This window comes from Bufo bufo, chromosome 5 (genome assembly GCF_905171765.1).
Source record: "Bufo bufo chromosome 5, aBufBuf1.1, whole genome shotgun sequence".
Taxonomy (NCBI): domain Eukaryota; kingdom Metazoa; phylum Chordata; class Amphibia; order Anura; family Bufonidae; genus Bufo; species Bufo bufo.
Genome location: NC_053393.1, coordinates 530,323,410 through 530,338,467, shown reverse-complemented (window position 1 = coordinate 530,338,467; position 15,058 = coordinate 530,323,410). Strand labels below are relative to the sequence as shown.

The 15,058-nt window shown below is 45.1% G+C and overlaps 1 protein-coding gene across 2 annotated transcripts in view; it reads left to right on the top strand.

Moving 5' to 3' along the window:
• SGCE (sarcoglycan epsilon) overlaps nt 1–12,876 on the top strand; it is a 70,261-nt gene extending 57,385 nt beyond the window's left edge. The window contains exons 8-10 of one of the 2 annotated variants that reach the window (XM_040431211.1): nt 9,155–9,343; nt 10,142–10,185; nt 12,404–12,876. In XM_040431211.1, coding sequence (XP_040287145.1) covers nt 9,155–9,343; nt 10,142–10,185; nt 12,404–12,420 — 250 coding nt within the window. In that variant the 3' untranslated portion in view covers nt 12,421–12,876. The remainder of the gene's footprint in view (nt 1–9,154; nt 9,344–10,141; nt 10,186–12,403) is intronic. The other variant, XM_040431210.1, reaches the window with a different exon arrangement.
• Nucleotides 12,877–15,058: the final 2,182 nt, after the last annotated feature.

Genomic DNA, 15,058 nt, shown 5'->3' with positions numbered 1-15,058 from the left:
CTGATGTCTGTTGCCCTGCACTCTGGTGTCTGATAAACTGCACTCTGGTGTCTGGTATACTGCACTCTGGTGTCTGTTATACTGCACTCTGGTGTCTGTTATACTGCACTCTGGTGTCTGTTATACTGCACTCTGGTGTCTGTAATACTGCACTCTGGTGTCTGTTATACTGCACTCTGGTGTCTGTAATACTGCACTCTGGTGTCTGTAATACTGCACTCTGGTGTCTGTAATACTGCACTCTGGTGTCTGTTGCCCTGCACTCTGGTGTCTGATAAACTGCACTCTGGTGTCTGTAATACTGCACTCTGGTGTCTGCTATACTGCACTCTGGTATCTGATAAACTGCACTCTGGTGTCTGATAAACTTCACTCTGGTGTCTGTTATACTGCACTCTGGTGTCTGTTATACTGCACTCTGGTGTCTGTAATACTGCACTCTGGTGTCTGTAATACTGCACTCTGGTGTCTGTAATACTGCACTCTGGTGTCTGTAATACTGCACTCTGGTGTCTGTAATACTGCACTCTGGTGTCTGTAATACTGCACTCTGGTGTCTGTAATACTGCACTCTGGTGTCTGTAATACTGCACTCTGGTGTCTGTAATACTGCACTCTGGTGTCTGTAATACTGCACTCTGGTGTCTGATATCCTGCACTCTGGTGTCTGATATCCTGCACTCTGGTGTCTGATATCCTGCACTCTGGTGTCTGATATCCTGCACTCTGGTGTCTGATATACTGCACTCTGGTGTCTGATATACTGCACTCTGGTGTCTGATATACTGCACTCTGGTGTCTGATATACTGCACTCTGGTGTCTGTTACACCGCACTCTGGTGTCTGGTATACTGCACTCTGGTGTCTGGTATACCGCACTCTGGTGTCTGGTATACTGCACTCTGGTGTCTGGTATACTGCACTCTGGTGTCTGGTATACTGCACTCTGGTGTCTGGTATACCGCACTCTGGTGTCTGCTGTATCTTTCTTAGTTGTCTATATGTTCACTGGTGATCCAGAGGTAGTCAGTCATTCCTGGTTATATGGTCAGTCCCTGTTACTTAGTAGACCTACGTTGGGCGTCTGGCAGCAGCTCTGTTCCTGCAGTCTGCCATGATACTAAACAAGATACCGTCTTGCATATTGTACAGTCACAGCACAAAACTACACAGAATAATATTCTTCATGGGCAAAACCATACCAGGATTCAGTGCCCAAACAATAGTGCAGTACAGTAATGATGCTACATAGTGCATCTAATAGTATCACACAAATAGCAGTGCCATCATGTGCCTATAGGAGGACAGCATGGTGACATACATGCATTATGCCAGAGAAGACACACACATCAGAACCATACAATGTGCAAACAACAGGGTCACCAAGCACCAAAATATGACCCTAAATATTACTTCCATATGGTGCTCTCACAAATAAAGCCAAATAATGCCCACATAATGAAGCTAAATGGTGTCTGCATACAACCATACAGTCCCATAGTGTTCAAGTTATAAGCCATGTCCTGAATAACAGTATGTTATATGCACAAAACATTACCACGTCCCGTCCACATAATACTGCCATAACATACCTAGTTAACATGCAAACATAATTCTACCATTCAGGGCCGACACTGTCATGTTATTTATTAAAAAAAACAAATAATCATGCCATGTGCAAGGTGCCCACCCGCAGGGGAGCCGTGGAGGCTGGCAGCTGGAGAGGATGGGAGTGGTGGCGGTGGCTATGAAGGTGGTTGTACTCCTCATGGTGGCTAATTCCTCGCCCTCTAGTGCTCCCTGGGTCACATGTGCAGTGAATGGAGGGCTCACTTTTTCTTCTACTTTTCCAAATAGCTGTGTATTGAGGCTTGGACTGGCCCACCGGGGAGCCGGTGAATCCCTGGGTGGGCCCCTGAGCTAATCAGTAAGGGGTCTTTCTGTCCTCTTCTCTGCGCAAGCAAGCGCTGTCACTGAATTTCTGTGCCCCGCACCCTCTTGCTGGAGATCCTATAACCAGTAGGGCCTCCTGAGAGGCGGGTAAGACAGTGGCAGAACTTTAAACTATATCTGCGTCCTAAGGACACGGTTTCAGATGTGGAAAGACAGGAAACCTATTTCCAGCGGTGGTCACTTTACAGAATAGGGCAGCACTAGCAGTCATAAGGCAGAGGCATCAGGAGCAGGGCCAGGGAGTTGCTGCGGATTCTGCTCTAGAGTGTAAAGTGTGGAGAGCAGGCTCGGGCCTAGTGGTGTGCAACTGCACAGGGATATCACCCTTCTCTGGTACAGGGGGCACCAGATCAGTTCTCCCCACACCAGGAGAGCAGGGCGGCATCAAACACTCCATGGTCTGCTGGCATCACCACCGCTGCTACTAACAGCAGTGCCAGCAGATATTTCAGGTCTGGAGCTCCAGTGTCATGGAGTAACCTCCAGCAGAGTTCAGCCCCAGCGTGTGATGGTGGCGGCAGCAAGAGGAGTTGCTGTCAAGAAAAGGCAGAGGCGTCCCTACCGTGGTAAGCAGACATAACTTAATGTTATACAGGTTAAACTAACACCGTCCTGAGCCTGGACTCCATGATGCTTCTTCTGCCAGTGTCATGAAGGTCTGTTAGTTATGGGGCAGGGCGATCAGCGAGCCTGGACTCTGGCAGATGAGGTGCCGGCTCAGTGATTTGAGTTAGGGCTCATGCACACGGCCGTGGCCGTATCACTTGAATGGGTCCGCAAACCCGGAGATGCGGTGCGGAAGCACGGATAGGAACCCCCGCGGAAGCACTACGAAGTGCTTCTGTGGTGTTTCTGGCCGTGCCTCCGCACCGCACTACTTTTTTGCGGTGCGGACCGTCGGATGCGGATCGCGGACCCCATTTAAGTGAATGGGTCCGCGATCCGCATGCGGCTGCCCCACGGTCGGTGCCCGTGCATTGCTGAGCCCTTATGCTGAGCAGAAAGTGTAAATCCTAACAATCACTTCCTGTGCTCTCTGAGCCCAAGGTCCCTTCACCCCCCTCACCTCTTATATAGAAGCAGTGTAGGACTGGGGTACCTAGGGCCCACCAGTAAAATTTATTTTGGGGGCCCACCATATGGATACATCCAAATATAATAAATAATTTAACACGTTTTTTTATATGAACATAGGCTGGTTAAGGTGCTGTACATTGAATATTTGTATGTAGTACAGTAGGTCTACTGTGTTATGTGGCATTTGTGCAGTGGGTGGGAGACTAGGGGCCCACCTAGCTCAGGGGCCCACCGGGGATTCCCCTGTACCCCTGTGGGCCAGTCCGAGCCTGTATAGAAGATAACCATCATGACCTGGAACAGACACAGCAGCCCCTCAGCTGCTGTCAGACACCTCTCAAGAACCAGGACTTTGGAGATGGGTTTCTTTATTTTTTTTCCTTTATTTATTTATTTATTTATTTTACTTTATTTAGCCCTCCTTTTTTAGAAGAATATTTTTATGGGGTCCCACAGGAATTCGGCTGCTTTCTGGCAGAGATGACGGCTTTCATTCAGACAAAAAGTTGCGCATGCCGGCGGTTCACAGCATTACCCAACTATGCCACATACGGTCATCTCCAACAACCTGCCGGCTTTCTCAACGCAAACGTGAAGCTAGTGTAACAATACATTGTTAAAAAAAACGAAACAAAATGATCTTCTTCCCTTTGACACATACAGTGCTGAACTGAGCGCCACTGCTAAAAATATACGTATATGTATGACAGTGTGTGTATGAAAGGGTGCCTACATGTATGACAGTGTGTATGTAAGAGTGTATGCACACGTTCAGGATTCATGTGCGGAGAATCTGCACTGAAATCCGCAGGTGTTCGCAGGCAAATCTGTACGGTCAATCTGCATCAATTGGTGCGGATTTGGTGCGGATTTTCCGCATGCGGAGTTTACTAAGTGAATGAAGAAAATCCGGTCAGGAAAAATAAAATGAATTGACATGCTGCTGATTTTTTTTAAATCCGCACCGCAGGTCAAAATCCGGGCAGAAAAAAATCTGCATCGTGTGCATTGAGAATTTCAAATTCTCATAGAATACAATGTACATGACCTACGGTGCAGATTTTCCGCATGCAAATCCGCGCAGAAAATTTGCACGCAATCCTGATCGTGTGCATTTAGCCTAAGAATACCTGCATGTATGACAGTGTGTGAGGAATGTAGAATTATTGTTTAATGTTAGCCATGATCTCATTTCAGCCATCTGCTGTCAGATAGCAGAGGTAGTGAACTCCACGCCAGGGTTCTGGCTTCAAGGAGGCCACATGTGTACAAATTCACACCTCAACCAGCCAGCATGGAGGCAAGCTAATCCTACAGGAAAACCTCTCTGTAGGGGGTCTCAGCCCTTGCCCAGATCTATCATACCCCTCAGACATCATGGAACCTTGTGGCCAAGACAAACATGGCCCTGGTTGTAGGTTGGTAATAGGAGGCCAGGGAGGGGAGGCATACAGATATCCCCACAGAAACCTAATAATAGTACCATGTTTGGGCTCTACCTGTAGCTGGAACCCAGGCGGATCCGTTCGTCCCAGAACTATCTCCCTGTGACCTTCTGGTCTGGAGCTATGAGCCCTAATGGGTTTTGTGGGTCCTTGGCTGCCAGCACCAGAAGAGGAGCAGTGGACCCCTCCCCGAGGCAGGGAGGAGAAGGGCCGGCTACAGGTCAAAAGGCCCATGCAAGCCAGCGGGCGTGTCTTTTTCTGAAGGGGGTCGCGGTGCATCACGTATTTGGAAGGGACCGGGAAACGGCTGACATCACTGCCTCCCAGGTGACGACAGCCAAGGATTACAGTAAGGGTCCATTCACACGTCCGTAAGTGTTTTGCAAAACACGGACACCTGCAATGTGCGATCCGCAGGTGTCCGAAGAAACGGATGCGGATCCCGAAAATGCAGATGCGGATCCAGGAAATGTGGATTTGCATCCGTTCCAGCCCCATTGAAAGTGAATGGGTCCGCAAATTGCGGAACGAATGCGGACCCAAATTACGGACGTGTGAATGGACCCTAACCATTATTCATCAACCCAAAGGACTCATCCATCTGGTAAACTGACTTTTTTTTGCTCTGCTTAATCCTGTTTGTACCATACTACCTGTATTTGCAACCTCCGACCACTGTATATATCCTTTGTGTGTATAGTGTTATATCTAGTGAGCCCTTAAGGCGATTAAATATATAATTTAATCTTGTGCTGTCTTGTATCTCGATCACGAATCCCCACGTCCGTGTTTCGGCCTAGTTATACGCTACCGCGGTTTGGTTTCTCACCCTATATAATCCCGTTAGCGGACCGGGCTTATATCAAACGAGAAGCTGGTGGCAGTCTTCCCGGGCTGAGGAGGCGCTGTTTCACTGCGGCAGTGACCATGCTCCCTCAGCTTGTTGCCTCTCTGTGCCCGCGTGGACAAGAGGAGTCTGTGAAAACTGTACCAAGCTGACCTTACCTGCTCCTCACGGACGGCGTAACGTCACGCCTTGGTAACCAGTGACTATACCGTATCTCGCTGGCCTTACTTATTTGACGTCAGTCGGGGTACGGTATTCATCACACAGTGTGTGTATGAAATCGTGTTGGCATGTGTACAAGTATGTGTGTAACATTGTTCTGTTACTGTATCTAAGTACAGAGCTTGGTATTGTTATGGTATCTAAGTACTGAGCTTGAAGGGGGTGCCTAAGTTCAAATTTTTTAGGCCAAACTACAGGGATGCTGTTAAATTAAAAATAAATAAAAAAACAACAAAAAAACACTTAAACTCACTATCCTGATAACTATTTCATCCAGCACCAATAACCTGTTCTCTCTGTCGGGGTGCAGCTGGGACATAATATTTTGGCTGCCGCGGTAAAATGCCTGTGTACCGCACCTGACTGCTGTAACTAATCACTGGCCTCGGTGGTGTGCAGCACCAAGGCCAGTGATTAGCTGCAGCGGTCATGTGCGCTATTACACTACAGCTTCCTACATAAAGGAATATTTTAAACAATGTTGATGCAAATCAGAAAACCCCCTTAAGTGTCAATATTTGCATGAAACTATAGGGTGGGACCCTAGAGTCACTTCTACTTGGCACCCCAGTCCAACACTGTGTATAGGTAGCAACAATGATGGTGGGAGTAGTTCTCCCTGTCTCTAAGTGAACTTTGCAATCTTCCTGTTACGGGCAGTCGGCGTGGATCCACTGTGCCAACTAACTGGCTTGGCTTTGGGCTAAACCTAATGGTGTTGTCCTCGCGGTCCCCTTTAACCCCTATACAGGGTATTAAACGTCGCTGCCGGGAACCAACCAGGCCGTTTCCTTCTGGGACAGTCCCAATGTGGATCAGAGACACCAGTGCAAGTCACTGTGGGGTCAGGCAGTATATGTAGTCAGGAGACAGGCCAAGGTCAGGGCAGGCCTGCAGAGGATGCCAGCAGCCAGGGAGAGGGGAACAGGACCAGACACTAGGCCAAGTAGCGTACCTGTGCCTACAAGGAGAGGGGAAGCGCAACACTTTCAAAATAACCACAGGCATGCAAATCAGTTCCCTTTATAATGTATTCTGCTGCACTTTAAAATCAGGCCTCTTTCTGCAATTCCTGGGATGAGGGGTGCAGGTATTAGATTTGGTTGGCCAGAACGTCTCAAAGTGTGGTGGGTTCAATATACCCTTTTCACAAGCAGTAAAGTCTTATTGCCATAAACGTGCAGGACCTTGATGGTTCTAGACCTTCTTTAAATGTCTGTTCTCTTTCTCTCAGGGGTAGTTCTCTCAGTTCAGCTTTCAGGCAGCTTTCAAACTCAGAAACAGTGTTTTCTTGGATTAGGCTTCTCTTCAGGCCTTAGCCCTCATGAGCTCACACTTGCATGTATTCCTCTAGCTCTGTGTCACGGCCTTTGGTGTGTGCCGTGACACTTCCGCCGCGCATGCTGGTTGCCGGTGGCAACTTGTTGATATGCATGTGTGTGCGCTTTCTCTTTAAGGATGTTTCCTTTCCCTGCTTTGGTGTGCACGGGTTAAGGTGAGCTTGGTAGGTGTGGTGGGTGTGACCTCAGGCCTCCTTATATGTTGGTGTGGTGGAGCCTGAAGGTCAGTTTGATTTTGCTTCAGTCTGTGTAGGAGCTTTGCTCCCTGGCTGAATGATTATGTCTGTGTGAGCTATCCCTATTTGTTATTTTGTTTACCTTGCTCTGTCTGTTGTCCCCTCCGGTGTGTTTCTGTTATTCCTCCCCCCACCTGGTGTATGTAGTTATGGTGTGGGTTTTGCTTGGAGGTTTGATTGTGGTATGTGGCTCCGGAAGGGGCATGCTTTCCCGGAGGGGTTTAATCGAAGACTAGACTGTGGGTTTTCCAGCTTGGAGCCCCCTTTCATCACGGCTGTGGCAGGTAAGTGTGGATAGCATTGTTGTGTTGCTGTTACTTACCTGCCGTACTGTTTAGCCCATGGTCTTGCATCCTGTTTGCCACTGGGCCTCTGGAGACACCATTCATTCGTGGTGTAGGATGAATGGGTGGTCTCTGCCCTGTCATAAGGCATAGGGCTTTGCAGGGATAGCAGGGTCAAAGGTTGGTGAGCATGAGCCCCCTTACCTTCTGAGGCGGCTCATGCATTAGGAGTCTAGGGAGAGTTCAAGGTTGCACTAGGAGGTGACCTGCTCCCTGTTCCCTGCTATCCTGCGTTGCAGCCACTGTCATTGCATGGTGGGGGGTTTTCCCCACTCCCCGCCGTGACACTCTGCTCAACTAAGACTCACTAACATGGAGACAAGACCAGCCCATCACCCCAGGAAACTGGACCAAAGCTGCCAGTGATAACTATGTGTTGCCCATACATAACCATTTGGGATACATCAACATACTTTAACAACAAATCTCAACATTTAACCCTGTAGCATTAATTTAAACCTTTGCAGTGATCCTCTGGGTCACTGCACAATCAGTACACAGAAATAGGGCTATACAGTGATCATATACTAGTAGAATGTAATAAAATGATAATACAATGCGGTAATAAGTGTCATCCAGTATCCATGCAATAGTACTAAAATACCTCTAATGTAAAATGTCCAAATACTATTTCCATATGGTGCCCACATAATAGCGACATACCGTACATAAACCTAATTCTTGTGCCATATATTGCACAAACAGTATATTATGCCACCTACATATTACTGCCATAAATTACCTTAGTAACTGTTCATTGTGTACACCAAGGATTGTACCAATCAGTACCCAAATATGCTGTTCAGTCACTAAATAATTCTGCAATATAGTGCATAAAAATCTGGCCAAAAAATCGGTATTGTGCAGTTTATAATTAGCTAAATAACAGTGACAAACAAGGCCACTATATTAATGCTGAAGCGTTAGTGCCATACACAGCACAATAAGAGCACCTATTAGCACCCACCAAATTGTATCATATTGTCTAGGTAGCAATGCCGATAAGAGCTCACATTATAGTGCCATATAGTACCCAAATAATTGTTCCGTGCATTTAACAATACCTTGGTTATTGGTCACATTTGATTCATGGACAATGGGTACAATGTTTGACATTGTAAAATCATGGCTTATAGAATGCCAAACAAGACCAAGATAATGCTATCGCAGTGATAGTGCCCTACGTTGACCACATAGCGTCATACAGTAACCACATAATTGTACCAAACGTAGCACAAATAAGAGCTTATAGGAGGCACATATTGTTTCATACCGGATATGGTCTAGGTAACGGTGCCATTAAGAGCTAACATTATTGCGCCATACAGTGTCCAAATAATTGTTCCATACATTGAGCACTACCTTGGTTATATTTGATTTACTGACAACAGGTGTAATGTTTATGGTACTGTTTATGGTAAAATCATGGCTAATGGATTGAGTGCAGTAATTTATTCTAGGTTCTAAGTTTACTGCACATTATAGTAATTTAATCAATATACAGTATAGCGCTTGTTACCATCGTCATGTGGAACACATACACGTTATGAGCAACTGCTGTAAATTGTAGAGGACATAGGGATCTTCTCATTTATTTAATACTGAGATGTTCATAGTTACAATATTAAAATACTTATTTATATTACAATTTTTATTGTATGTTTTTGTTTTGTTTTTTTTGGTTATACAGCATCCAACTTGTTCACCATAGCGCTATCCAGAAATCCACAAAAGAGCTCCGGGACATGTCTAAAAACAGAGAAATTGCCTGGCCCCTGTCCACACTTCCGGTTTTCCATCCAGTGACAGGGGAAATGGTGCCCCCTCTTCATACAGACACGTACGATAACACCAACATGCCCTTGATGCAGACACAACAGTGAGTATCTCGAGCAAAATATCATTTCACATTTTTCACAACGTAAAGGCTTTACATTATCTACATGTGATGGATGTAATTTACAAATTCTAGATCAGAGAACAGAAACCTTCGGCACTCTAGCTGTGGTGAAACTACAATTCCCAGCCTGCTCCATTCATTTCTATATGCGTTCTTAGAAGAGCAGAGCAAGTATGCATGCTGGGGGTTGTAGTTTCACAACAGCTGGAGTGCCGGAGGTTGCCTACCCCTGTTCTAGATGTTACTCTGCAGTTTTACACCAGTCATGTATGGGTCTATGTGTGTGGAGAACTTCAGATACTGTTGTCCTTTTAGTCAGTTCCTCATGGGCGGTGCTTGGATGAGGATATATTGAGATACACCTTTTCAAGTCTATGTGCTATTGTAGCCAATACAACTAAGTGGTCCGGTGGTAGAGTGCTAAACCTTTGCTGACCAATTGTGTTGGTAAGTGAAGGGCATTTAAACCCTGATCTATGACCTGCTATAAAGCCTCCAAGAAACTCCCACTTCTGGGAAGGGTTCACATACACCTAGGCCATTTTTTGTGCTGGGACAAGCAGAATTTATTTTGCTTGGCTCTGAAAATTCAAGACAATCCTAGCAAATCTGGGAGGACCACAGAGTACCTACAGTTATGTACTATTGTTCTTCCACTAGGCCCCATATTCCTCCCTATACTTGAGAAATCCCCTACAATACCGCATGGACCCATAGCAGGTTATGGAGGCACCACATTACAAATTTCTCATCTTTCTACTCTTCTGTCTTTCCTAGGACTTTGTCGCATCAGACTCAAATACCTCAACAGCAAATTGCAGGTCAGTAGAGACAAGTGACATAGATCTATCTGGTAATATGAACCAATTAAAGAGCTTATCACACCATAATTGACTAATTTAAGCAATCAGATCACTGGTGATCGCCGGGAGAAGATGTGAAAACCTTACATTTCCCTGCAGTCGCCAACTACAGGGAAAATGCGGTATTACAGGCTAAGCGGACATCCCTATAGAGCATGTGGAAAGGGTCTGTCTTTATAAGATAACCCCTACTATAGGACTACATCCTCACTATTATACCACAAAATATAGCAACCAAGATAGTTCCAGAAAGGATTATTTACAATTACTATATAAAATTTCAGATGCTCTCTCCTCTAAAGGGGTCACCACTGATATTTAGATTGTATTAGAGGATTGTCATATAACTATAATATTGCGAGCAGTGCGGTGTGAGAAGCCAGCACTCACAGATCATATGGTCACGGCCTGTGACCCCATACATACATGCCATGTAGTAAATGTGCTGGGGATGTGTAGACATCTACAGATTTGGGGGATTGACGCCATTCTTCCTCTTAATTTCTGCTTTCGGGATGCAGGAGAATTCCGTATGACAACTTTTCAGAGATTTGAGGTAAGTAAAATGCATCTTGTATTTGACGTTTTCACTGGATGAGATATAAGGTAACATCTGAGTAACTTCCTTGCTATGGACACCTCAACATACTGTATCTGCTCGTCGTTGGTGCATTTCTTTGGACCACCTTACCTTACCTTGAGGTCTGAGAAATGACTGCTCACAGATAGGTGGACTTTTATTTATGGCGTTATTGTTGAGTGATGGCCATTTTCCACTTTCCCATCAAGCCACTTATAGTAAAACAACAGGGGAATAATTTAGTATGGGATCTTGGGAGTCTTGGGACCATGAAAGATCTCTTGGTGGCTTTTTGTCATACTCTAATGCTCTAGAGGCACAGTTGTGTGTTTTTGAAGACCGACTTGAATCCATCCCATGCCTGCCACTTTGGATGAATTTGAGTAGTTTATGGTGTTTTTTGTTTTCAGGTTATCACTCATGAGACTCTGGATATGACTTCTACGACTAGTTGACTGAATAGTTAAAAATTATCACTAAGTCTCTGTAATGTCAGTAGGTAGGGACGGACACGGACACTGAGCCCTAACTAGAACTCTGCTCGCTTTTCCTGCCTACTTGCAGTGCAAGCTCTTAGTAGCAAGTCCGCAACTGGTCGACGCTCCGTACTCTGCTGAAATGGGTCAGAACCAGGAGGACAACAACGTACCAAATCAAGAGACAGAGAGTAGTCGAATAGCCAAGCCAAATTCAGAACCAGATGGGAATCTCAGTACCAATAAGTTAGACAGAGAGTGGTCAAAAGGACAAGCCGGGTTCAAAACGCTAGTTATCCAAAATACGCAACCAGGAGCACAGTTAGGGAGTCAGAGACTATCACTGGCACTGGTATAAGGCCAGGAAGAGGCTTAAATTGAGAACCGATTCCAGGGATCAGAACCTGATAGGTCCATGACCCGGCGCTCCATTAGTCAGAACACAGCACACAGGAATAGATCAGCTGAGCAATCGGCCCACTGCTCGTTTACTCCAGTACACGCCCCGCTGTGGGGAGAAAGAGCATTGCATCCTGTTGCTGTCGCATCACCAGTGGGTGTGGCTTAGCAGCGCGTCTATCCCGGCGCAGTCGCGCCAAAGCTGGAGATCTCACTACTGGAGCCCGGACAGGTGAATTTGTGACAGTCTCTGCTTGTGTATGTCTCTCCAACGGAAGCCACAATGCTCTGCCAAATCCATCACATGATGAATGCCAGTGACGGCCAACAGACCACATTGTCTTATACTGGGGTCCATCAGGTTCCACAAGGTATCTTGTAGATAGGAAAATAATGCTGCATGTTTCACTATTTTTGCCATCGACCTATGTGAACAGAACCTAAAGGAATCTTTTTTCCCCCAAAAAAAACTTCCAATAAAATGCACAATCACTCTCATAGTTAAAGGGGGTGAATACTTTATATGACCACGAGTCTGACGTAACATAGTATACCCAAGAGAATAAAAAAGAAAGGACCACAACAGGTTTTCCCAAAACACTTTTTGAAATAACTTTTTCTAGTTGAGTTAAAATGTTCAATTTTTATTTATTTTTTTGTTACTAGTGTGCACGTGACTAGTGGGCAGTGTGAAATAATGTATATCTATGACTATTCGCAGGTCAATGGTATACCTGAGGAACGGAAACTCACCGAGGCCATGAATTTGTAAGACACAGGCGGACAAAGGAGCTTTCATTTTACCTCCAGCTGCGGCTTATCATGGACGTAACCAGCATGACGCCTCAGACTCCTCCATCTACAGGATTACGTGTCATTCACAAAGGTTTTGTTTTTTTTACTTCTACTTTTTGTATCAATTTTTAACTGTTATTCTGCCAGATCTTGGAGGTACCATTAGTACCAGAGCAAGCGGGAATACCACAGCAATTGGCAATGCCAGAGCAAGCGGGAATACCACAGCAATACCACTGGATCAGTCTGAATGAAAATTATAAGTCAGTCCATTTTGGGAAAACTTATGTATAAAAAGTGATAATAAAAATCTGCAAACACAATAATGTACATAGATGCAATGGATAAAACCAAGCCTCCCCAGTCTACACTGCAAAATGTGTATGAATACAATTATAATAAAGTATTTTACAGTAGTATTGTGCTCCATGTATGTATTCAGTGGTTGAGCGAAGTGTAACTTGTATCTCTGGGGCCCCAATGCAAAATCATTAAGGGGGCTCCCATGAATCAGGCTTCATTTATGGTACGTGTCTCCACATATGGTAAAGAGAGACTTCTGGGCCCTAGTGCAATTGCAATCTCTGCACCCCTGAAACTGACTACATGAGATATTTTGGTGCAGGGAGGTCCCTTAGAGGACAAAATTCACAGAATGAGGGGACTGGTGGTATAAGATGCATGAATTTATAATTCAGCATAAAAAGGCGCAAATTAAGCCCAATTTATCAAAATGATACACGTAGCATAACTAGACATATCAGACACACCATGTTAAAGGGGTTGTCCAGTTTAGAGAACCCATTGTCATACATCCTATTAAGAAATCCTGAGCTAATAGAGGAGTCCACTGTGGAGGATCCTCATCTCTTAAACAGGGTGGAGAGAGGATACAAAAAGCATCTCTCTCAGGAGGACCTGCCCTGTGTTACCCAGACCCTATAATCCGCTTTCTTTGACGATGGGGATTGTCCAACTTTGATGCCCAGTCATTGCTGGCATTCATTAAAGTTACACCAATGCAGCAAAAATTACAAACATGTCCCCCTTGCTTTAATTTGATTAAAGGGGTTGTCAACCTCAAATCCAATTTTAGTTAGGGCCGGACAAAGGCACTGATCTATTCACTCTCGCTCTATTCCAACTGTTGAGGCTTTCATCTGGTAAGCCTCTGTGTCACTGGGGAAACATCACTGCTGAGGCCAGCCGTTGGCTGCAGTGGCGCATACCACACACCTCTCTGGACAGGGACCGGAGGACTGGTGAAAGACCAATTATATTTGGACAACTCGAGTCAACTCGAAACGCTAACCCCCCCCCACCAACAGTGTGGATGTGTATATAATATATATATATATATATATATATATACAGTTGCAAGAAAAAGTATGTGAACCCTTTGGAATGATATGGATTTCTGCACAAATTGGTCATAAAATGTGATCTGATCTTCATCTAAGTCGCAACAATAGACAATCACAGTCTGCTTAAACTAATAACACACACAGAATTAAATGTTACCATGTTTTTATTGAACACACCATGTAAACATTCACAGTGCAGGTGGAAAAAGTATGTGAACCCCTAGACTAATGACATCTCCAAGAGCTATTTGGAGTGAGGTGTCAGCCAACTGGAGTCCAATCAATGACATGAGATTGGAGGTGTTGGTTACAGTTGCCCTGCCCTATAAAAAAAACACACCAGTTCTGGGTTTGCTTTTCACAAGAAGCATTGCCTTATGTGAATGATGCCTCGCACAAAAGACCTCTCAGAAGACCTACGATTAAGAATTGTTGACTTGCATAGAGCTGGAAAGGGTTATAAAAGTATCTACAAAAGCCTTGCTGTTCATCAGTCCACGGTAAGACAAATTGTCTATAAATGGAGAGAGTTCAGCACTGCTGCTACTCTTCCTAGGAGTGGCCGTCCAGTAAAGATGACTGCAAGAGCACAGCGCAGACTGCTCAATGAGGTGAAGAAGAATCCTAGAGTGTCAGCTAAAGACTTACAAAAGTCTCTGGCATATGCTAACATCCCTGTTAGCGAATCTACGATACGTAAAACACTAAACAAGAATGGATTTCATGGGAGGATACCACAGAGGAAGCCACTGCTGTCCAAAAAAAAACATTGCTGCACGTTTACAGTTTGCACAAGAGCACCTGGATGTTCCACAGCAGTACTGGCAAAATATACTGTGAACAGATGAAACCAAAGTTGAGTTGTTTGGAAGAAACACACAACACTATGTGTGGAGAAAAAGAGGCACAGCACACAAACATCAAAACCTCATCCCAACTGTGAAGTATGGTCGTGGGGGCATCATGGTTTGGGTCTGATTTGCTGCGTCAGGGCCTGGAAGGATTGCTATCATCGAAGGAAAAATGAATTCCCAAGTTTATCAAGACATTTTGCAGGAGAACTTAAGGCCATCTGTCCACCAGCTGAAGCTCAACAGAAGATGGGTGTTGCAACAGGACAACGACCCAAAGCATAGAAGTAAATCAACAACAGAATAGCTTAAACAGAAGAAAATACGCCTTCTGGAGTGGCCCAGTCAGAGTCCTGACCTCAACCC